Below are 23,369 nucleotides of genomic sequence, written 5' to 3'. Positions count from 1 at the left end.
GTTGTTGTCGTTGTTGTTGTTATCAGCTCCAACATCCCAGGCCCTGGACTACATTTGCATGTTTGAGGTAAAGGGGACGTAGCTTCTCAAAATAATCTATCTACTATTCTTTTGAATTAGACTGTATTTATTCCTAAGGCACATCTTGGTTGAATATTGATCTTGCCTCATGCATCCAAAGTAGAATAGATTATAAGTGCCACCCTATAATAATCTTATGATGATTTACCTCCCCAGCTCTCACACCTCTCTCTGGGAATAGATAAAGGAGAGGTTTTGACGAGGTTCCTATTGGCACCTTATAAGCTTTTTTTTTTTTTTCAATCATTTATAAGATGCAGCATCTTCCACCCTTTTATTCTCAACTTTTTGTACCTGATATTTAGTGTGCAACTCTTTTAAGTAGCATTTAGTTGATAATCTCTTTTAGTCAGAGAATTTAGTCCATTTACATTTATCATAATTACTCATATAATTGAATTTAACTTCCTACCTCACCACTGTCACACCTGCTCTATATTCCTTTTTCTCTCCTTTCTTGCCTTCTTTTGGATTACCTCCCCCCCCCCCATTTATTTTATCACTCCATTATTTCCTTTCTATTAGGAGGCAATCTTTTACTCTTGTTTTAGTTGTTACCCTGGATGTTACCAAATGTATCCTATAAATTAGTACTTTTACCACTTCCTAGACAATATAAGGATCATTGCACAGTTTTAACATGTTTTACCCCTCTCCAACTTTTTGTGCTGTTATTGAAATGTATTTTGATTATATGTGTGTGTGTACATGTACATATATGTATGTATGTGTATAATCCTCAAGACATTATTGTTGCTATACAGTTCAATAGTCATGCAAACTTACTCACATGTTTCAAACTTTCAGTAGGTCTTAATCCACTCCTCTATTTCAATGTTTCCATTTAGGAACATATTGCCTCTATAAAAGGAAATCCTTTCAGTATTTCTGTTGTAAATGTATCCTGGTGCTGTCTTTAGCTGTCATTTGTCTGAAAATATTTCCCTTTCAATTATTTTTAAAAGGCAGACTTTTAATAACTGTTTTTATTACCAGGTTAAGTCATGAAGTTACAAAATAATTAGAAATTTCTGAGAGTTTTATTGTTTTTAAAAAAGGGCTCATTCATTACATACATAATGTCTAGTATTTCATTGGTATACCACTGTTCAAAAGGTCCTGGCCAAAAAAGTCCCAAACAAAACACCCAATCCAATGTTTTAAGTCCCACTTTGTTAATTAAGCTTGTGTGCATATGAAGCCTCCTAAAAGAAAAGAGACACAAAATCAAGTAATGCTTAAATTGTTAGCCAGATTCCAGACAGGGAGACCAAGTAGATTTTTCTGGGTTACTCCACTTGAATTATTGTTCAATTACTCAGCAATGGATCCCTAAAGAAATGAAAAATTAACATGGTAAGCAGGTCACTGCATTATTTGGACTACATGTCATAATTATATTTAGCAAATTCAGATAGCTACAATAAAAATAGCCTCCATCATCTGTAGTTTTGAAGATAATAATTCTCCATCTGGCTGTTTATTTTTGCTGGACAATACAGAACTGATGAGCTATAAGTAATGCTATTTTATATCATAAAATACTAGATTTTTAAATTTATGTTTGTAAGCACTTACTGTTTGAGTCAAAGTTAGGCTTGTTAAATGATTAAAGGCAATTTTATTACAGCAGCATGTACTTGTGTCTTCCTAAGAGAATAAAATGCATAGAAGAAACAGCTTTTATTTTTGTTTGTAACCTATAAAATCGAGCTATTTTGCTGATGTGAAATAATAATAACTAATTTTAGGACAATACTACCTTCTGAAAATGCCACACACCCACTTTTTAAATGCATCAAAATTATAGCATGTTCCATCTCAGACTTGGCCAGAGTAAAATTAGGCAAACAACTGATTGCTCAGCTGAAACAAAAGGTAATTAACATGCTGGGAACAAACTGTGAGCTGGGAGCATATAGCTAGATGAAAAGGCTTTTGATTTAAAGGCAAATTATCCCAAGTGGCCCTCTGGCACAGGCAATTTCTACTTTCACACTCATCAATGTGTCTGTGATCTCTCACCCTTAATTTCTTCCTTTTTAAAGGGCTGATTTGGACTGACTTATTTTTTTTCCTACTTATAATATGTAATGCATTAACTTAATTACACATCTCTGTTTAAAATTACACTTTTTTTAACATTTATTTTATTTTTGAGACAGAGAGAGACAGAGCATGAATGGGGGAGGGGCAGAGGGAGAGGGACACACAGAATCCGAAGCAGGCTCCAGGGTCTGAGCTGTTAGCACAGAGCCCGATGCGGGGCTTGAACTCATGGACTGCGAGATCATGACCTGAGCCAAAGCTGGATGCAAAACCGACTGAGCCACCCAGGCGCCCCTAAAATAACATTGTTAAAAGAATAGATTTATTTTAGAATATTGCTCTTTTCCATTCTTCCATTTCATGAAGCAATTTGCTCACTTCTCTGTATTTCCCTTCCACACAATTTACATGTATCTTCTATCATCATTTAGCTTCTTGTTGTGATTTGGACTGACTTATTAAGAATGATGTCCTTAAGAGAAAAATCTTTTTGTGGTTATATGTAAACATGTGATAGGTTTGCAGAAGTTACAGTTAAAGAGGGTAGTGAAGTAGTCAGCTATGTTCCATTTATTTGAAGGTCAAACCAGCTACACCCTCAGGACTTTCTCAATGGTGCTGAGATAGACAGCTGTTTTCAGGTTCAATCCCAGGTTATACTTTGTGGCTGTGTACATGATTTGCCTGGCAGAAAACTCCCCAGTGTAAGGTAAACCAGAATGTACAATGTCTTTTCTCAGATACTCTGTTTTGGAACCCTGCTGTGGATATAATAGGAAAAGTTTGATGGTGCTTTCTACATTTTCTTTCTAAACTATCTTAAATAGACATGAGAAAGCAGTAGCTAGAATCTCTTTCATATTTAAGGTCAAAGAGCCATAGCTGACTACACACACACACAAACAAGCTGGCTCCATATTCAACATGGAGCCTGGTCAGGGACTCAGTTTCACAAGCCTGGGATCACAACCTGAGCTGAAATCAAGAGTCAGATGGGTGAACCAACTGAGCCATCCAGGTGCCCCATGATTTATATTCTTTAGTCACTCAAAGTAAGACACTGTCACTCCTTCAACATTCAAGTATAAATCAGGAATGACCGTAATGTTCCTCTTCAGAAAAATCTTATAAGCTTCTGGAGTTGTTGGTTCATTGGAAGCATCAGCAATGACCTTGGCTTTCATTCTGGGTGCACTGGACTTGGTTACCTGCTTTTCATTGGCAGTAGGAATAAGTATGCCAGTTTGCTGGCAAGATACTTCCTTCCTAGGGCTTTGCCTTGGAGAAACCCAGAATTGATTCACGTTGCAACTTTATTTTTTTAAAAAATTAAGTTTATTTATTTTGAGAGAGAGTGAGTAGGGAGGGACAGAGAGAGAGGGAGAGAGAATCCCAAGCAGGCTCCACACTGCCAGCACTGCCAGCACAGAGCCTGATGTGAGGCTTGAACTCATAAACCGTGAGATCATGTCCTGAGCAGAAACCAAGAGTCCCACGCTTAACTGACTGAGCCCACCCAGGTGCTCCAATTCATGTTGCAGTTTCAAGTCTTCTAGTTCCTTTTGGTCAATGCCATCTGAATTCCATATTCTCCCATTAGATTCACCAACACATTTAGCAAAATAATGTAACTATAGAGTGCAAAATTGCCAAAGCCCTAAATAAGAAATGTTTTCTTTCCAAACCCTGGTGTCATTCCAAAAATGCTCACGAAAAAAGCTTCACTGAAGAAGTTTTCAATCCCATGTAAAACACTGGCCAGTAGCGGAGATGTTGGCGGATGAGACCCCAACTGATGGATTTACCAGGATAGCAGGCATGTGCGTTAATTTGCATGCACTATGCAAGCCCTATGATGCTGGCATAGGTGTCAGCAATCGAGGACATCTCTCACTCACATTGCCTATGTCTGAGGAAAGCACATCAATTCCAGGACCAATAAAGCCCTGTTTTGTTAGTTCCACGGTGAACCCCCTTGTGATCTTTCCCCACTTCCTTACTGGTGTAGTTTTGGGGATTAATCTTAACACCAGCGTTAGCACCTCCAAATGGCACATCAACCACAGCACATTTAGACGTCATAAGGGAAGCCAAAACTTTTATCTTCCCTAGATTCACACCTTGGTTGTAACGGGAGCGTGCAGTGCCGGCTGTACTGGCCCCATAGCCCCAGATGACCTCTGGGGAGCCGTTGTCTTTCGGGATGGGGACCAGCAGGCTGAGCACATGGTTGCAGGGCTTCACGATTCGCAGGATGCCACGCACCCGGGGTGCAGCTTCTTCTCCTCACTCCCCTGGTTCTGGATGTGTGCCGCCAGCCCGTCCTCCGGGATGCCGGCCTCGCGGTGGTAGAGGCTTTTCACCACCTTGAAGAGGTAGGGGCTGTCCTCACAGCCCGCTGCCTCCATGCTGTCACGTGGCCGGGGGGGCTGCGCAGGCCCGCGCAGCTGCCGCGTTTCTTGGTAGGGCGGCACGAGCTCTTGGAGGCCGGGGGGCGGGGTTGGGGGGAGTGGCCTTTTAAACTTCCCGCCTTCCCAGCAGTCTCCTTCCCTCGCACCGCCCACTGCCTGACTGGGAGGAGTCCGCTGCACCTGATGGTCCTTTGCGAGGCAGGCCCACCCTGACCAAAAAAATGGAGGCCATTAACCCAGGTGCCTTTCTTTCCCCACCCTTGGGTCGTCCCTGAATGGAGGTGGGGGGCTGCATGCTTAAGGAATTCAGCCCGCACCGTAGAGCTCTGGGCGCTCAGGCCTGGGGCGCGCCCTGCGGTGCAAAGAGGGCTTCGAGCGCTGGAGGTGGACCTGAGGCTGTGCGGGCAGGGGATTCTGAGGGCCCAGAGTTCTGTTTGGAGCCTGAGTTCCACAGTGTGCTGGCTGCGGGACTCTGCAGGACCCTCACCCTGTGGAGGGTGACGGGTGGGAAGGAAGCCAAACGGGAACCCCTAAGTCCAGGCCCCGGGCCACAGTTGCCTGGGCCTAAAGGTGGTGCTGTTTAAAGGTATTTGTCCTTGGTCTCCGTCTGTTTTGAGAATTTTCTTTGTCTTGGGTTTTCAGTAGTTTATTATGCAGTGCTGAGGTGTGGTTTCTTTTGCATTTATCCTACTGGAGGTTCATAGTAGTTATTAGGCAACTCTCATCTTCAGACCCACCATTGTGTGCAGTGCGGGTTCTGGAAAGCGTATTTGACAAGACTTCTCTTAGGTTCCGGCACTAACGGGAGACTGCTTGCTGTTTCTGTTAGCAGCCCAGCAATAGCTGGGCTTCCACTTTCCAGCTTTTTCTTGGCACTCCCAGAACTGGTCTCCTTATGCCCTCTCAGCAAGAAAGTTCCCCTTCTCAGCTCCACAGGCTCCCTCCTCTGAACTCCTGAGATAGCAGCACGGACAGGCAGCACGCCTCTTCAGGGAAGTGAGTCCCAGCTCACAGAGAATCTCTTGCAGGCTTGTAGTGGCTGGCAATCCAACTTCATCTTTTTCCCCTAGCCCTAAGGATGGTAGCTACTTCCTGTAATTAACACCTCAGTATCACCATAATGTGCCCGTTTTGCTGTTTATTTATTTATTTTTTTAAATTCAGGTTAGTTAACGTACTGTGTAGTCTTGGGTTTAGGAGCAGAACTCAGTGATTTATCTCTTCTATATGACACCCAAGTTCTCATCTCAACAAGTGCCTGCCTTAATGCCCATCACCCATTTAACCCATCCCCCTACCCACCTCCCCTCCAACAACCCTCAATTTGTTCTCTGTATTTAAGAGTCTCTTATGGTTTGCTTCCTCTTTCTTATTTTTCCTTCCCTTCCCCTGTGTTCATCTGTTGTGTTTCTCAAATTCCACATAGGAGTGAAATCATATGTGTCTTTCTCTGACTTACTTTGCTTGGCATAATATACTCTGGTTCTATCCACGTTGTTGCAAATGGCAAGATTTCATAATTTTTCATCACTGAGTAGTATTCCATTGTATGTATATGTGTGTGTGTATGTATGTATATATATATATACACATACATACATACATACATCACATCTTTATCCATTCACCAGTCGATGGACATTTGGGCTCTTCCCATGATTTGGTTATTGTTGATAATGCTGCTATAAACATTGGGGTGCATGTGCCCCTTTGAATCGGCATTTTTGTATCCTTTGGATAAATATCTAGTGGTGCAATTGCTGGGTTGTAGGGTAGTTTGATTTTTAATTTTTAAAAACATTTATTTATTTTGAGAGAGAGCATGACCAGGGAAAGGGCAGAGAGAGAGAGAGAGAGAGAGAGAGAGAGGGAGAGAGGGAATCTCAGACAGGCTCCACACTGTCAGTGCAGAGCCTGATTCAGGGCTCAAACTCATGAACCATGAGATCATGACCTGAACTGAAATCAAGAGTCAGGTGTTTGACTGAACCACTCAGGCACCCCTATTTTTAATTTTTTGAGGAATCTCTATTTTCCAGAAGGGAAGTCAGGTGCTTAACTGACTGAGCCACCCAGGTGCCCCTGATGTTTTTTTAATACTTGTTTTGTTGCTATAATGTGTTCTGCTTATTATTTTACTGATGTTATGACAAATTTTAAGTCCTGGGTTAATGCTATGTTGTATAATTTTTAGTATGTTATGTTCATTTGTTTAGATTTTGTTTAGGAAGGAAAGAGTTAAAAAACTCTACATTTTCTGTCATGTAATATGTGCATTTGTGTGTTCAAAGGCCACCACCTTTGATGAAATCCTAAATATTCCTTCCTTGTAGGAAATATTTTTGGATGAGATGGCTTTTCAAGTCTGGAGAATAGCTATGTTGGAATTGTAGACTGTGAGACCATCTAGATCACAGGATATTAAACATGAAAGGAGCCTTCAGTAGTGTCCAGTTATGCCGCATTATTTACAGGGGAGGAAACTGAGGTCCATAAAAAAAGAATAACTCAGTCAAAGTCGAAGTGGGTTTGTGACCTTATAATTCATATTTTCTTCTAATCTACAGTGCTGTTCTATGAACCAAACTTGGACATCTGATCACTATATTCCACTACCCAGTAAGAACTGATAAAGTGAGTGCCTTTTATATCACATTTATTTTACTGGTTGTTTGTTTGCTGGTTTCTTTGCTTGGCAGTTGTGATGTGCTTGGGTCTCATTCAATTTCCAAGTTACCAGGTGTGGCCGAAGATCATGGTATCTTTGTCCATGAGGCTCAGTTTCTCTTCTGGGTCAGAGGTGATGTCTGCCGAGTAACTTCTCTTTTTTTCAGGCAACCTAAGCTGTGCCCTAGATGTCATTGTCACATGAATGGAAATAAAAGAGATTTGGTTCACTAAGCAGGTGGCACTGCCTTTATGATCCTATCCCAGGATATCTAACATGAAGTAAGGGAGGAGATCCACTGGTTGTATACCATCTTTCTATGCAGTGTTCATTCTTTGCTATCCTACATTGCTGCCCATGTGGTACTGAAGAGAAAGGAAGCTCCCTGCCTTAATTTTTGAACCAAATTGAGTTTTGAATGATGACAGAGGTTTTGTCAGTGTATGTGTTCTTTCACAAAGATGTAATCTTATTGCCAAAATGTTGGAAAATTTTGTGTATTTTGCTGCTATGGGTGATAAATATGGAGTAAAGTATTTGAAAGGGGACTACTCAAGAAAATGCACAGTTACTATACTTAGACATATGCAGATATGCCCACTTTTCTTCATCACCCATTACTCAGATTCTGTCTTAAAAGGAATTCCTAGTAAGTCATAGATCGGACCATATAGAGAGTGTGGCTAGCACTGTATATGCCACAGGTGAACATCTGAGACAGTCTTCTTCTCCATATGATATTAGGTGTCAGATGAAACTAGGGAGTAGGGAACTTAAAAAGGTTGAGAAAATGACCTGTCACTCAAGCAGTGCCTTTGAGGGCAGCATACTCAAGTACTTTATTGATGAATATCTTGACAATGGAGTCTATTGTGGGCCTACTGTGTTTAACTCTTGAGTCTGAATTAAGCCCTCACGGTAGTGCAAGTTTCTGGAGCACTTTCCAGAAAGGAATAATGGGCCTCACATTTCTTAGTTTGTGTTTAAGCTTTCCTACCTTTCTATCTCTTTATCCTATACTTGTTTCTCCGTGATTTTCTCTATATGGAACCATCCACACCTGACATACTTTGGCTCTTTGTATTGTTCAAAGAGACCAAGAAGTCATGGCTTGGCCCTGCCCTCAGGCTTCCATTCTCTTACTCCTTGTCCCTTTTATTTTTTAATTTTTTTAAATGTTTATTTTTGAGAGAGAGAGAGAGAGAGAGGAGTGAGTGGGGAAATGGAAGAGAGGGAGACGCAGAATCTGAAGCAAGCTCCAGGCTCTGAGCTGTCAGCACAGAGCTTGATATGGGGCTTGGACTCACGAACTGTGAGATCATGACCTGAGCCGAAGTTGGACACTTAGCCAACTGAGCCACCCAGGCACCCCAACTCCTTGTCCCTTGGGTTGGAGCATACCTGCTTGGTTTGGCGCTGCTCTCTCTTGTTCGAGTGAGGACCCATGAGGCGTGGTTTCTTGACTATAGAAGGATGGGCAGGGGAGACCTCAGGGGAAAGGCCATGTGGGTGAAACCTGGCAGAAGCAGAAGAGAGACCTTCTTTTCTTGATTGTAGGGTTAGGGTCCAGGGTAGCAAGCTGATTGATCAGAGAACTGTCTTCTTAGGTTGTGGGCCTGCGCCCTTGATGGCTGTTCTCCAGTGCTTCCCAAATTTAGGGTCATCCCAGAATCTGGAGACCTGATGCTTTTGTACCCAATAAGAGAAGGTTGTGATTGTGAATATATGGCGGAGAGTGATCTCATCCACCCCTCCCCCCTGTCCTGGCTTTCACTGTCCTGAAGGATTTTCTCATCACATTCCACCAGGAATGGGAATCACTAGCTCTGGGAGTTGCAATTCTCTGGTGATCATGTGGCCCACAGGGAATAGCCCTTACTAGGTCTTAGGAGATGTAGTGTCATAGCTTATGAGAGCTTGTGTCCTCATCAGGAAAGTCAGGATAGTTCCTCATGCTTGCCTCAGAGGAATATTAAAATTAAATAAAATCATAGTTCCGATATGGTTTTTACCAAACAAAAGTGCTTCTCGTTATAAAGGTTTACAGTAATTACACTTAAAATGTATGTAAAGATGAGATTACCGGTCAGTTATTCCTTTCATGGTTTTAGCACTGATCAATTTAAAGTATAATGATCTGTCTCTTATGGTTTTTATTTCACTAGAGCCAGCTGTCTGAGAAAGGATCAAATTTGGTTCAAACAGGGTCAGGGAGTTCGCCTTCATTTCCTGGTTCAGGAAGGACTGTATCTGAAATATATCAAACTGACTTTTAAAAAAGTATCTCTGAAGTCCTCTGCAGAACATGATGCTGCCATCTTTCTTGACCACCCAGTCCTCTTGTTTCTTAGTTGTCATTATTGGAAAGTTATTCCTAATGTCTAAATTAAATCTCTGGTGTTGTAGCCTGATCTTTTTTTCCCTAGTCTTTTTTTGTTCTTTTCCGTTTTTTAAAAAATTTATTTTAATTTATTTTTAATGTTTTTTAAAATGTTTATTTATTTGGGGGTAGAGGGGCAGAGAGAGGGAGATACAGAATCTGAAACAGGCTCCAGGCTCTGAGTAATCGACACAGAGCCTGATGAGGGGCTTGAACTCACAAACCACGAGATCATGACGTGAGCCGAAGTTGGATGCTTAATGAACTGAGCCAACCTGTTCTTTTCTGTTTTTTTTTTTTAATAAAGATAAGTGTAGTCTTTAATCCCCATCACCTGTTTCACCCATCCCCCCCCTCCCCCCCACTGCCCCTCTGGTAACCATCAGTATGTTCTCTATAGCTAAGAGTCTGATTCTTGGTTTGTCTTTTTTCCTTCCTTTGCTTGTTTGTTTTGTTTCTTAAATTGCACATAAGAGTGAAATCATATGGTATTTGTCTTTCTCTGAGTTATTTCACTTAACATTATACTTTCTAGCTCCATCCATGGTGTTGCAAATGGCAAGATTTCATTCTTTTTTTATAGCTGAATAATATTCCACTGTATATATACACCATCTCTTCTTTATTCATTCCTCAGTGGACACTTGGACTGCTGCTATAGTTAGGCTATTGTAAATAATGTTGCAATAAACATAGGGATGCATGTAACCTTTGAATTAGTATTTTTCCATTTTTTAGGTAAATACCCAGTAGTGTTATCACTGGATCACGTGGGACTTATATTTCTAACTTTTTGAGGAAATTCCATACTGTTTTCCACAGTGGTTGTACCAGTTTTCATTCCCACCAAGAGTGCAAGAGGGTTCCCTTTTCTCCACATCCTTGCCTGTGGTTTCTTGTGTTGTTGATTTTAGCCATTCTGATGGGTGTGAGGTGATATCTCATTGTAGTTTTTAAAAAAAAATTAAAAAAAATTGTTTTTAAGAGAAAGAGAGAGACAGAGTGTGAGTGGGGGAGGGGTAGAGAGAGAGGGAGAAACAGAATCTGAAGCAGGCTCCAGGCTCTGAGCTATCACCATAGAGCCTGATGAGAGGCTTGAACTAGTGAACTGCTAGATCATGACCTGAGCTGAAGTCAGCCGCTTAACGGACTGAGTCACCCAGGCACCCCTCATTGTAGTTTTGATTGACATTTCCCTGATGATGAGTGAGGGTGAGCGTCTTTTCATGTGTCTGTATGCCATCTGTATGTCTTCTTTGGAGAAATGTCTGTTCGTGTCTTCTGCCCATTTAAAAATTTTTTTTTAACATTTATTTATTCTTGAGAGACTGAGAGAGAGTGTGTGAGAGAGAGAGGGAGACACAGAATCTGAAGCAGGCTCCAAGCTCCGAGCTGTCAGCACAGAGCCAACAAGGGGCTTGAACCCACGAACCAGGAGAGCATGACTTGAGCTGAAGTCAGCTGCTTAACTGACTGAGACACTCAGGTGCCCCTGCCCATTTTTAAATTGGATTGTTTGGGGCGCCTGGGTGGCGCAGTCGGTTAAGCGTCCGACTTCAGCCAGGTCACGATCTCGCGGTCCGGGAGTTGGAGCCCCGCGTCGGGCTCTGGGCTGATGGCTCAGAGCCTGGAGCCTGTTTCCGATTCTGTGTCTCCCTCTCTCTCTGCCCCTCCCCCGTTCATGCTCTGTCTCTCTCTGTCCCAAAAATAAATAAACGTTGAAAAAAAAAATTAAATTGGATTGTTTGTTTTTTGGTGTTGAGTTGTGTAAGTTCTTTATATATTTGAGATACTAATCCTTTATTGGATATATCATTTACAAATATCTTCTCCATTCCATAGCTTGCCTTTTAGTTTCATTATTTCCTTCACTGCAGAAACTTTTTATTTTGATGTAGTCCCAATAACTTATTTTTGCTTTTATTTCTCTTGCCTTAGGAGACATATCTAGAAAACTGTTGCTATGCCCAATGTCAGAGAAGTTACTGCCTTTGCTCTCTTCAAGGATTTTTATGGTTTCAAGTCTCATGTTTAGGTCTTTAATTCATTTTGAGTTTATTTTTGTGTAGTGTGAAAGAAAGTGGTCCAGTTTCATTCTTCTGCATTGTAGCTGTCCAGTTTTCCTAACACCATTTGTTGAAGAGATTTTTTTCCCATGTATATTCATTCCTCCTTTGTTGAAGATTAATTGCCCATATAATTGTGGGTTGATTTCTGGGGCTTCTATTCTCTTTTATTGATATGTGTCTATTTTTGTGTCAGTACCATGCTATTTTGATTACTGCATCTTTGTAATATAACTTAAAAGTCTGGTATTGTGATGCTTCTAGCTTTTCTTTTTCCAGATTGCTTTGGATAGTTGGAGTCTTTTGTGGTTCCATACACATTTTAGGATTGTTCTATTTCTGTGAAAAATGCTGTTGGCATTTTGATAGGCATTGCATTAAATGTGTAGATTGCTTGGGGTAGTATAGACATTTTAATAATATTCATTCTTCCAATACATTAGCATGGAATGTCTTTCCACTTTGTGTCATTTTGAATTTCTTTCATCAGTGTTTTATAGTTTTCAGAGTACAAGTCTTTCGCCTCTTTGGTTAAGTTTATTCCTACATATTTTTGGTGCCATTGTAAATGGGATTTTCTTAATTTCTCTTTCTGCTGCTTCATTATGAGTATATAGGAATGCAACAGATTTCTGTACATTGATTTTATGTCCTGCGACTTTACTGTTCTGTTTTTTTTGGTGGAGACTTTAGTCTTTAGTAAAGTCCTGCAACCTGAGCTATCAATTCTAGTTTTTTTGGTGGAGAAAGGGTTCTTTCTGTATAGTATTATGTCATCTACAAATAATGAGAACTTTACTTCTTCCTTACCAATTTGGATGCCTTTTATTTCTTTATGCTGTCTAATTGCTGTGGCTAGGACTTCTAATACTATGTTGAATATCAGTGGTAAGAGTGGATATTTTTATCTTGTTCTAGACCTTAAGGGAAAAGCTCTCAGTTTTATCACCATTAGGTTGATATTCCTGAAGGTTTTTCATATGAGGCCTTTATTATGTTGAGGTATGTTCCCTCTAGACCTGTTTTGCTGAGGTTTTTTTTATCATGAATGGATGTTATCCTTTGTGACATGCTTTTTCTGCATCTGTCAAAATCATCATATGATTTTTATCCTTTCTTAATGATGTGACATATCATGGTGGTGGTTTTGTGAATATTGAAACAACCTTGCATGTTGGGAATAAATCCCACTTGATCATGGTGTGTGATTTTTTAAAATATAGTTTTGGATTCAGTTTGCTAATATTTTGAGGATTTTTACATCTATATTTGTGAGAGATGTTTGCATGTATTTTTCTTTTTTCATGGTGTCTTTATCTGATTTTGGTATTAGGGTGATAATAGACTTCTTAGAATGAATTTGGAAGTTTTCCTTTGTCTTCTTTTTTTTTTTGGAATAGTTCGAGAATAGGTATTACATCTTCTTTAAATGGTTGGTAGAATTCACCCATGAAGCCATCTGTTCCTGGAATTTTGTTTTTTTGGGAGTTTTTTGATTACTGATTCAATTTCATTGCTGGTAATTTGTTCAAATTTTGCATTTCTTCCTGCTTTAGTTTTGGTACATTATGTGTTTCTAGGAATTTATCCATTTCTTATAAGTTGTCCAATTTCTTGGCATATAGGTTTTCATAATATTATGTTATAATTTTTGTATTTCTGTGGTGTTGGCTGTTATTTCTCCTCTTTCATTAATGATTTTGTTTGTTTGGGTCCTCTCTGTTTTTTTGATGAGTCTGGTTAGAAGTTTATCCATTTTGTTGATCTTTTCCAAGAATGAGCTCTTGGGTTTCATTGATCTGTTGTATTTTTTTTTTTTTTTTTTTAGTTTCTATTTCATTTATTTCTCCTCTGATCTTTATTATTTCTTTCCTTCTGCTGTTTTTAGGTTTTACGTGTTGTTCTTGTTCTAGCTCCTTTCGGTGTAAGGTTAGGTTGTTTATTTGTGATTTTTCTTGCTTCTTGAGGTAGACCTGTACTGCTGTAAACTTCCCTCTTTTGAACCACTTCTGCTGCATCCCAGAGGTTTTGGACTGTTGTGTCTTCATTTTCATTTGTTTCTATTTACTTTTGCATTTATTCTTGATTTCTTGGTTAACTCATTCATTATTTAGTAGCATGTTGTTTAATGTACATGTTTTTGTAGTCCTTCCAGATTTTTTCTTGTGGTTTATTTCTAGTTTCTTAGCATTGTGATCAGAAAAGATGCATGGTATGACTTTGATCATTTTGAATTTGTTGAGACTTGTTTTGTGGCCTAATATGTGATGTGTTCTGGAGAATGTTCTGTATGAACTTGAAAAGAATGCATATTCTGCTGTTTTCAGAAGAAATGTTCTCAATATGTCTGTTAAATTTATCTGGTCCAGTGTGTCATTCAAGGCCACTGTTTTTTTTGTTGCTGTTCTGTTTGGATGATCTGTCCATCAGTGTAAGTGGGGTGTTAAAGTCCCCTATTATTATTGTATTACTATTGATTATTTCCCTTTATGTTTGTTATTAACTGTTTTATGTATTTGGGTGTTTTCATGTGGGGTGCATAAATATTATAATTGTATCTTCTTGTTAGATTCTCCTCTTTTTATTATATAGTGTCTTTCTTTGTCTCATATTACAGTTTTTGTTTTAAAATCTAGTTTTTCCAGTATAAGTATTTCTACCCAAGCTTTCTTTTCACTTCCATTTGTATAATAAATGTTTCTCCATCCCCTTATTTCAATCTGCAGGTGTCTTTTGGTCTGAAATGAGTCTCTCGTAGGTAGCATATCGATGGGTCTTGTTTTTTTTTTTTTTTTTTTAATCTACTCTGTCACCATATGTCTTTTGATTGGAGCCTTTAGTCTATTTACATTCAATGTAATTATTGAAGATATGTATTTGTGGCCATTTTGTTACTTGTTTTTTGGTTGTTTCTATAGATTTACTCTGATCCTTCTTCTCTTGCTTTTTCATGGTTTGTTGACTTTCTTTAGTGATATACTTAGATTCCTTTCTCTTTATTCTTTGCTTACCTATTATTGGCTTTTGATTTGTGGTTACCAGTAGGTTTGTATATAACATCTTCTGCATATAGCAGTCTATATTAAATTGATTCTTGCTTAAGTTTGAAATCTTTCTAACTCTTCCCCACTGCCATGTTTTAGGTATATGTCATGTTTTACATTCTTTTTTTTTTTTTAATGAATCCCTTGACTGATTTTTACAGAAATACATATTTCACTGCTTTTGTGTTTTTTACTTTTCATATTCTCACTTATGGTCTTTCTTTTCCACTCAAAGAGCTCCCTTTAATATTTATCATAGGGCTGGTTTAGTGGTCATGAACTCCTTTAGTTTTTGTCTGAGAAACTCTTTATCTCTCTATTCTGAATGATAGCCTTGCTGGATAGAATATTCTTGGCTGCAAATTTTTCCCTTCCAGCACTTTGAATAGATCATACCACTCCCTTCTGGCTTACAAGGTATCTGCTGAAAAATCTGCTTATAGCCTTATGGGGTTTTCCTTATATGTAACTGTCTTTTGTCTTGTTGCTTATATTTTTTTCTTTGTAACTACCTTTTGGGGCGCCTGGGTGGCGCAGTCGGTTAAGCGTCCGACTTCAGCCAGGTCACGATCTCGCGGTCCGTGAGTTCGAGCCCCGTGTCAGGCTCTGTGCTGATGGCTCGGAGTCTGGAGCCTGTTTCCGATTCTGTGTCTCCCTCTCTCTCTGCCCCTCCCCCGTTCATGCTCTGTCTCTCTCTGTCCCAAAATAAATAAAAAAAACGTTGAAAGAAAAAAATATATAACTACCTTTAACATTTAATTGCTATTTGTTTTGGTGTGGACCTCTTTGGATTGAATATTTTGGGGGATCTCTGTGTTTCCTGGATCTGGATATCTGTTTCCTTCTCCAGATTAGGGAAATTTTCACCTGTTATTTTAAAAAAAATTACTGCCCTTTTTCTACCTTTTTCTGAGATCCCTCTAATCTAAATGTTATTATGCTTGATGGAGTCTCTGAGTTCTCTGAGACTATTCTCATTTTGCATAACTTTCTTCTCCTATGCTCAACTAGGTTACTTTCCATTGCTCTGTCTTCCAGGTCATTAATTTGTTCCTCTTCTTCATCTAGTGTGCTATTCTCTCAAGTGTATTTTAAATTTCATTTATTATGTTCTGGATCTCTGATTGGTTTTTTTTTTTTTTTTTTTTTTATCTCTGTGTTAAGGGTCTCACTGATGTTGTGTACTTTTTTCTCAAGTCCAGTGAGTATCTTCATGGTCATTACTTTAAATTCTCTATCAGTCATATTACTTATATCTGTTTCCCCTAAGTCTCTTGCTGTGGTTTGGTCCTGTTCATTCATTTGGGACATGTTTCTCTGTCTCTTCCTTTTGTCTAACTCTCTGTGCCTGTTTCTGTGTGTTAGAGAAGTCAGCTACCTCTTGCTCTTAATAGTAGCCTTATGAAGAAGAGGTCCTGTAGAACTCTGCAGTGCAGTGTCCCCTGTTCCTCAGGGCCTGGAATTTCAGGGAATGTCTCCTATGTGTGTTGCATTTGCTCTGCTGTTAAGTCTTGGCCTCTTTTTACTTCAGTCCGGTTGTCTGCAGAGGCTCTCTTTGCCTAGTGTGGGCAATGTTTGGTCCCCAGCAGGGTGGTGGGGGGTGGGGTGTGTTTTAACATGTGTGGTGAAATGCTTGTGAAATAAGATCTGCCTTGTCGATGGAACTGAGGTCCCTCAAAATGTGTAGGTTGGGAGATATTCTGTGCTGTTCTTCTGGGGAAGGGGGCCTGGAGCTACGGGACCAATGGGAGTGTGACTGGGAAGAGTGGATCTGCTGAAGTGAAGTAGGTGGGGGACTTGGTGCAAACAAATTAGGTAATGAGTATTGACCCATGCTGGTTCCTACAGGTGGCCGTTGTTTATGCTGGTGTATCGAGGAGGGAAATGGTGCCTGCCAGCTCTTTTGCTTCTGGAGGGGTCTCTCTGTTTTCTCTGTCTCTCCAGGCCATGCTCTGAGATGAGTAAATCACTCTCTCTTCTGCCCTGGCATTTTTCACACTGCGGTTCTATGCTGTTATCTGCACAGGTTGTTGCTGTACTATCTTTTTAGGGACTCAGCTTCCTAATGCCCTCTGGGCTGTGCCAGACCTGAGTTGACTGATTTTTAAAATTCCAGGCTTTAAGTCCCACTAGTTGTAAGAACTCATGAAATTCAGCTCCTCTTGCTTTCAAAGGCAAATGTTATGGAGATTTGTCCTCCCCATTCTTAGGCTCTCTGGTGTGAAAGTCTGGTTTTTGCCCTTCTCTGCACTACCAGCTCTCTCCCCACCTGGATAGCCATGGTCTGTTTCACTCTCAAACCATGTTTTACCCTTCCTGCCTGCCTTGATGTGGCCTCTTCTCTACCTTTAGTTGTGGAGTTTGTTCTGTCAGGCTTTGGATCACTTTCTGGTTATTTATGCTAACGTGAGTGTTATCTAGTTGTATCCATAGGATGAGGTGAGCTTAGAGTCCTCCTACTCTGCCGTCTTCCCAGCTGAGCAATCCTGATATTTTTCTTTTGGAAAAGAAATTGACATCTCCCCATGTTAGGGCATTGGACTTTCAAACTTTTATTAATTTAATTTTCTTCTTCTAAGTCTTTCTTGTACCTCCATAATTTTTTATTCTTTTCTCATGACTCTATTTTCTTATCTGACATTCTTTTGATGTTCCCTTACTCCCTCAATTGAATGATGAGAATCTCCCCATTTCTATTATAGTGAGGTCCAGGACTGATCCTGAGATTACAGGGATTTCTGATGGGGATGAGGATGGAGGAAGAACCCCTGGTTCTGTAGTTAACCATTAGTTGAGTGGTGGGGGGCCACTTCCTCCCCGCTTAGAAGAGATGTATATTGGAAATACAGGCATCTGAAAGTTCAAGGCTCAGAGCCAGCTATATTCCTAGCCATTATACCCATATCTGGGTGGATACCATTTCCATTGGGGATTATCAAAAGAGGGCTACTTACCCAGTCCCAAATGCAAATGACCTGGGTATCATGGAGCAGTTGCTCATCCCTGAGGTGGACACACAAAGGAGTCATTTTGTTATAAGGATCTAGAAATGTCTCCCTAAGGGCCCTGAGCCCTGCTCACATCCTTAGTTTGGAGTATAGCCAAAGAAGGAGAGGTTGGAACTTATGGGGAAACTAAAGAGAGGCAGATGCAGATTATGGCACCAGCCATCCTGGTTGCTTGCACCAGACATATGGTCATTTGCAAAGCAGAGCAAATCATGGCCACCATGATTCTGTGTTTAAGCAGTGCTGGGCATTAGGAGTTAGCCAAATGTCTCAGTCCCTGGGCACTGCCACTAGAGTAGGTCCTTGATTTCTCACTTCTTATCTACTTTTTTTGTATGGAAAATGGATACAATGAGACTTTAATTCTCCTCATCCTATTCTGAGTCTCTCCTCCCTACCCCCACCCCCTCCTGCTCTCCCTCACCTTTTAGGAAAACTAGCAACAGCAGCAGTTACATCCTAGGTCATCAGGTGGGTATTCCCAGAGTCCTGCAGTGACCTCTTTGAAAATCAGCCTTTCTTGGATAAAGGAGAGTATTCTTTAAGCTGAGGTAAACTTGGCACTTTTGACCTGTTGACCCTTAGGGATTGGCAGCCAAGAACTTTCCTCTATATCTCATGATGGATTCTGCCTGGCCCTATTTCCTTATCATTCTGGAATGGAGGTGATTGACCAGGCTTGGGGCAAGATCAGAACAATTCTTTCTGGACTTGTTATATTTAAAGATTCTCAAGAAGTTTCGGACTGTTAATGAGCTCTGTTTTGGGGAGGGTCTAGAAAAGCATAGAGTAGTTTTAATTCTCAGAAAGACCCCTAGGCTAGTCAGAATCTCCTTTTGATTTGCTCCTCCCTGTGATTACTCCACCCATATTTGAAGTGATGGGACTTGTAAACCCCTGAAATAAATCTTACTTCATTCTGACGTTGGAGGATATTTCACTGGGCCCAGTTATTTATATCCTTGATACTCAAAGTCTGGTTCACGAGTCAGCAGTTTTGGCGTCATGTGGTACTCTCTTAGAAATACAGAATCTCAAGCCCACGCTAGACCTACTGAATAAGAATCTGCTTTTTAACAAGGTATACAGGTGATTTGTATACATGCAAAAGTTTGAAAAGCCCTGATTTATAAATTTCTTCTTGGATGGGTGAAGGAAGAAACTCCAGATACGGCTTTTATGCTATAATTCTAGGCTTCTGGGTATTTTGAATATTTTCCTGTAACACTAAAATTTTCATCTGGGCATAGGACTGTAGTTTAGAACTAAAATTTGACCACCATGAATAAGCATTCTGTTCTGATGTCCCCACTATTTAAGCCCTATGCCAGTCCTAGTAAGCCCGTACAGCAGACTTCTATGCTTGCTGCCCCTCCTCTGCTGAAAAGAGGTAGGTCTCACTGAGGGTTGAGAGTATCCTCAGGTCCTCAGCAGTCATCCCATGGGAGAAAAGGATCCCTCTGTGCCCATCTCGGTAATTGGGCTGGACAGAGGAGAGACTAGCAGTGCTCCTGCAAGTTCAAGGAAAGTCCATGTTCACTTGGCTGAAGGGGGAAAAGAAAGGAGGATCTCGACTCCAGCTCTTACCCAAAGGAAAGATGAGACTTTGGGTTGAACTCCCTCTTGTTCCCTCCCACCACTCTTGGCTTATCCAAACCTTGAAATACTGCTTTTTTACCTCGAATCTGAGCATCTACCTGCAGCTGAAAGATAATGAGAATTCAGAGAGAGTCAGACACTTAGAAGCCATCCATCTCCTCTGAAATTTCAGTGTACCAGCTGTACACTTACTTGGCCAAATGTAGGAATGTCTATGTGGAAAATAAGGGCTTTTAGGGATTGGAATTAAATTCTAAATTTCCTGAAAGTAGAATTTTGTGTTGATTTTATATACCTCACACCAAACCACTTAACATAATGCCCTGCGTACAGCATATGCTGTATGCTGAATGTTGAATGATGAATAAATAAATAGGACAAGATGTGGCCTCTTTAGGGGTGGAGACACACAATTCATTACTCTCTTTTACTTTTTTATGTTTTTTTTGCTCTCCCTTTTCTGGCCCCCTTTTACCCTCCTCTCTGCATCTCCAGTGGTTCTCTGAGGAGAACTATTAAATATCTATGAAGGACCTTAAAAAAAAAAATCCTTCTTACCCACCCTAGAGTGAACAGCTGCTGCTGATAACTTTGGGACCCCTGAGCAAACAGGAGCCTGGTAGATCATCTTTCTACCTAACGATGCTCTAAGCAGGTCCTAAGGTTTGCCTAATCAAAAAGGAAGTACATTCTTTTTTTTTTATATGAAATTTATTGACAAATTGGTTTCCATACAACACCCAGTGCTCATCCCAAAAGGTGCCCTCCTCAATACCCATCACCCACCCTCCCCTCCCTCCCACCCCCCATCAACCCTCAGTTCTCAGTTTTTAACAGTCTCTTATGCTTTGGCTCTCTCCCACTCTAACCTCTTTTTTTTCCTTCCCCTCCTCCATGGGTTTCTGTTGAGTTTCTCAGGATCCACATAAGAGTGAAACCATATGGTATCTGTCTTTCTATGTATGGCTTATTTCACTTAGCATCACACTCTCCAGTTCCATCCACGTTGCTACAAAAGGCCATATTTCATTTTTTCTCATTGCCATGTAGTACTCCATTGTGTATATAAACCACAATTTCTTTATCCATTCATCAGTTGATGGACATTTAGGCTCTTTCCATAATTTGGCTATTGTTGAGAGTGCTGCTATGAACATTGGGGTACAAGTGTCCCTATGCATCAGTACTCCTGTATCCCTTGGATAAATTCCTAACAGTGCTATTGCTGGGTCATAGGGTAGGTCTATTTTTAATTTTCTGAGGAACCTCCACACTGCTTTCCAGAGCGGCTGCACCAATTTGCATTCCCACCAACAGTGCAAGAGGGTTCCCGTTTCTCCACATCCTCTCCAGCATCTATAGTCTCCTGATTTGTTCATTTTGGCCACTCTGACTGGCGTGAGGTGATACCTGAGTGTGGTTTTGATTTGTATTTCCCTGATAAGGAGCGACGCTGAACATCTTTTCATGTGCCTGTTGGCCATCCGGATGTCTTCTTTAGAGAAGTGTCTATTCATGTTTTCTGCCCATTTCTTCACTGGGTTATTTGTTTTTCGGGTGTGGAGTTTGGTGAGCTCTTTATAGATTTTGGATACTAGCCCTTTGTCCGATATGTCATTTGCGAATATCTTTTCCCATTCCGTTGGTTGCCTTTTAGTTTTGTTGGTTGTTTCCTTTGCTGTGCAGAAGCTTTTTATCTTCATAAGGTCCCAGTAATTCACTTTTGCTTTTAATTCCCTTGCCTTTGGGGATGTGTCGAGTAAGAGATTGCTACGGCTGAGGTCAGAGAGGTCTTTTCCTGCTTTCTCCTCTAGTGTTTTGATGGTTTCCTGTCTCACATTTAGGTCCTTTATCCATTTTGAGTTTATTTTTGTGAATGGTGTGAGAAAGTGGTCTAGTTTCAACCTTCTGCATGTTGCTGTCCAGTTCTCCCAGCACCATTTGTTAAAGAGGCTGTCTTTTTTCCATTGGATATTCTTTCCTGCTTTGTCAAAGATGAGTTGGCCATACGTTTGTGGGTCTAGTTCTGGGGTTTCTATTCTATTCCATTGGTCTATGTGTCTGTTTTTGTGCCAAGTACATTCTAATTCTACCTCTCTCTGCTATCTTTTGTTTGACATCCTTCTCTCAGTATTTAAATATAAAAATTTTTCTTAATAAGTCTGTAAGTAAGGAGTATGTTTGCCTGTATCAGCCTGGGGGAATTTATGAAGACAGGGATTTATCTGGTGGATCCCATGAAGAAGCGCTAGAAGAGAGCTTCAACATAGAGGACATCAGAGGGGACTTTTAACTTAATATATAAGCCTTGTGAGGATGGAAATCAACACACACAAGTCTCACTTATAGATGGGCTTCTCCTCTTACTAATTCAAGCGTTATCTGGAGGAGACTCAGGCCTAAGGGGACTAAAGTTCTGGGTAGGGTAGAGGCACCCTGACCCTAAGGCAAAACTTGGGTGAAAATATCAAGTTTCTTATCTCTACCTAATGCCGCCTTTTACTTGCAGCCAGGTGGAGGCAAAGACTGCTCTAATTTTCCCTAGAGTAAGTCCTGGACATAGCAGCAGGATACAATGACATAGCTTCCTGGGACCATAGAAGGGGCTCAGTTCTAAGGCAAAGATAGTGATTTAGAAGAGGTTTATTTTCAGTGCTTTCTCAATCAATTTATACATGACTTCTTGCCAACTAGAAAGAGAGAGCTACTGTTTCTGAGACCACTGGAAGCTCATATTATACTTAGATGCTAATTTTAATGAAACTGTGTCTTTATTCAGAGGAACAAAAGTTAAGAATCTGTGTAGAAGTTTCCCATTTGCTTTGGTTTTATAATATGAGTACCTGTCCTAAGTTATGTGTTTACCTATGTAAATAGTCTACTGATAGGTAATTGTGTAGACAGTGCCTATTGTTGTCCACTGTAACAGACAGAAAAAAAAAAAAAGGCGGGACAGCAGGCTTGGTAGGACCCAGATATATCATCACCTTGAGCAAGCTGGGGACAGTGCATGTTTGAGTATATTTTTAAAATATTTGATCAGTATTTGTATAGAAAAAGACTGAAATCTATGTGGAGGAAGAGCAGAGGAGGAGGAATGTTTCTGTTTAGCAGAGACATTTAGCTCTGACCTCTAATTTGCACTTCCCTACACTGAATAGACATACTTGTCTAATAAGGAATTTACCACATCACTTGGGGACTCTTCCTAACTCAGTCACTTATCAATGTTTCATATAATTACACAGAGTATTCTTGCTCAGAGAAGTTCTGGTAGATACAATTTTCTCTATTGTCATATTTCCACGAGGGGATTGTTAGGCATCTTCTTCCCTTAGCTTCCTGAACTGACAAGCCAGTGCTGCTCTTTAAAGGGAGAATTCACTAGATAAAGGACTGAAACTTAAACTTTGATCAGAGTCAACATCACAGTAGGGTATGGAAAACATGGGAGCAAGGGAAAAGTGATGTGGCCAGGGAATTTAGAAAATTGAAATTTAATCTCACCTCTTTTTGTATATCCCTAAAAGCCATTAGTACCTGAAAGAAGACACAAAACTTGTGAAAAAATTAATGTTATAGACTTTATTACAAAGGGATTATATATATAGAATCTTCCAGCTATTAGGCTGTAGGGTGTGAATGCCAAGAGACCATGGCTTCCTAGCTTTAGCAATAGATCCCATTGACTTCTCTACATATATCTGGGCCATCATTTCTCCAAATGGTAAATGGGTGAAATGCAGGAAGTTATTTAAAGAGGGCTGAGTTGTGAGAGGAATATAAGTGAAACCTATTATACTTTGTTTAATTGGTCCTTGTTCTGAAGCTAAGCATAGCTATTAAAGTCAACACATATTTGTATTGGAGGATAACACCAAATACTGGTGAAGATACAGAGCAGTCAGAACTCTCCTACATTGTTGGAAGGAGTGTAGAATTGTATATTCGCTTTGGAAAAACCTTTGGCAGTTCTCGTAAAACTGACTATGTACCTACCCTCACACCTAGCCATGGATGGATAGAATGACTGTTAGAAATCTGAGTTGCCTCATTTTGGGAG

At 40.3% G+C, this 23,369-nt stretch overlaps 1 protein-coding gene and 1 pseudogene across 1 annotated transcript; both read right to left on the bottom strand.

Moving 5' to 3' along the window:
* Positions 1 to 2,720: 2,720 nt before the first annotated feature.
* LOC122472316 lies at positions 2,721 to 4,239 on the bottom strand (annotated as a pseudogene).
* Positions 4,240 to 7,180: 2,941 nt separating this feature from the next.
* On the bottom strand, positions 7,181 to 22,867 carry CB4H12orf54 (chromosome B4 C12orf54 homolog). The gene is made up of 5 exons (XM_043561736.1): positions 22,814 to 22,867; positions 19,386 to 19,410; positions 17,654 to 17,702; positions 8,611 to 8,895; positions 7,181 to 7,392 (listed from the first exon to the last, which is right to left on the bottom strand). The coding sequence occupies exons 1-4, from the start codon at positions 22,838 to 22,840 to the stop codon at positions 8,769 to 8,771; spliced, it is 228 nt and encodes a 75-aa protein (XP_043417671.1). The 5' UTR covers positions 22,841 to 22,867; the 3' UTR covers positions 7,181 to 7,392; positions 8,611 to 8,768.
* Between the last annotated feature and the right edge of the window lie 502 nt (positions 22,868 to 23,369).

Source organism: Prionailurus bengalensis, chromosome B4 (genome assembly GCF_016509475.1).
Source record: "Prionailurus bengalensis isolate Pbe53 chromosome B4, Fcat_Pben_1.1_paternal_pri, whole genome shotgun sequence".
NCBI lineage: Eukaryota > Metazoa > Chordata > Mammalia > Carnivora > Felidae > Prionailurus > Prionailurus bengalensis.
This window is presented reverse-complemented; position numbering and strand designations above follow the sequence as displayed.

Bases quoted from the DNA above. Each gene is read 5' to 3' on its own strand.
- CB4H12orf54 (XM_043561736.1), bottom strand. From the start codon at position 22,840: ATGGCTTTTAGGGATATACAAAAAGAG. The intron at 17,703-19,385 runs GTAAAAAAGCAG...TGTCCACCTCAG, and splicing joins GGTAGATGCTCAGATTCGAG to GGATGAGCAACTGCTCCATG. The intron at 8,896-17,653 runs GTAAGTAGCCCT...TGGGTACAAAAG, and splicing joins TCATTTGCATTTGGGACTGG to CATCAGGTCTCCAGATTCTG.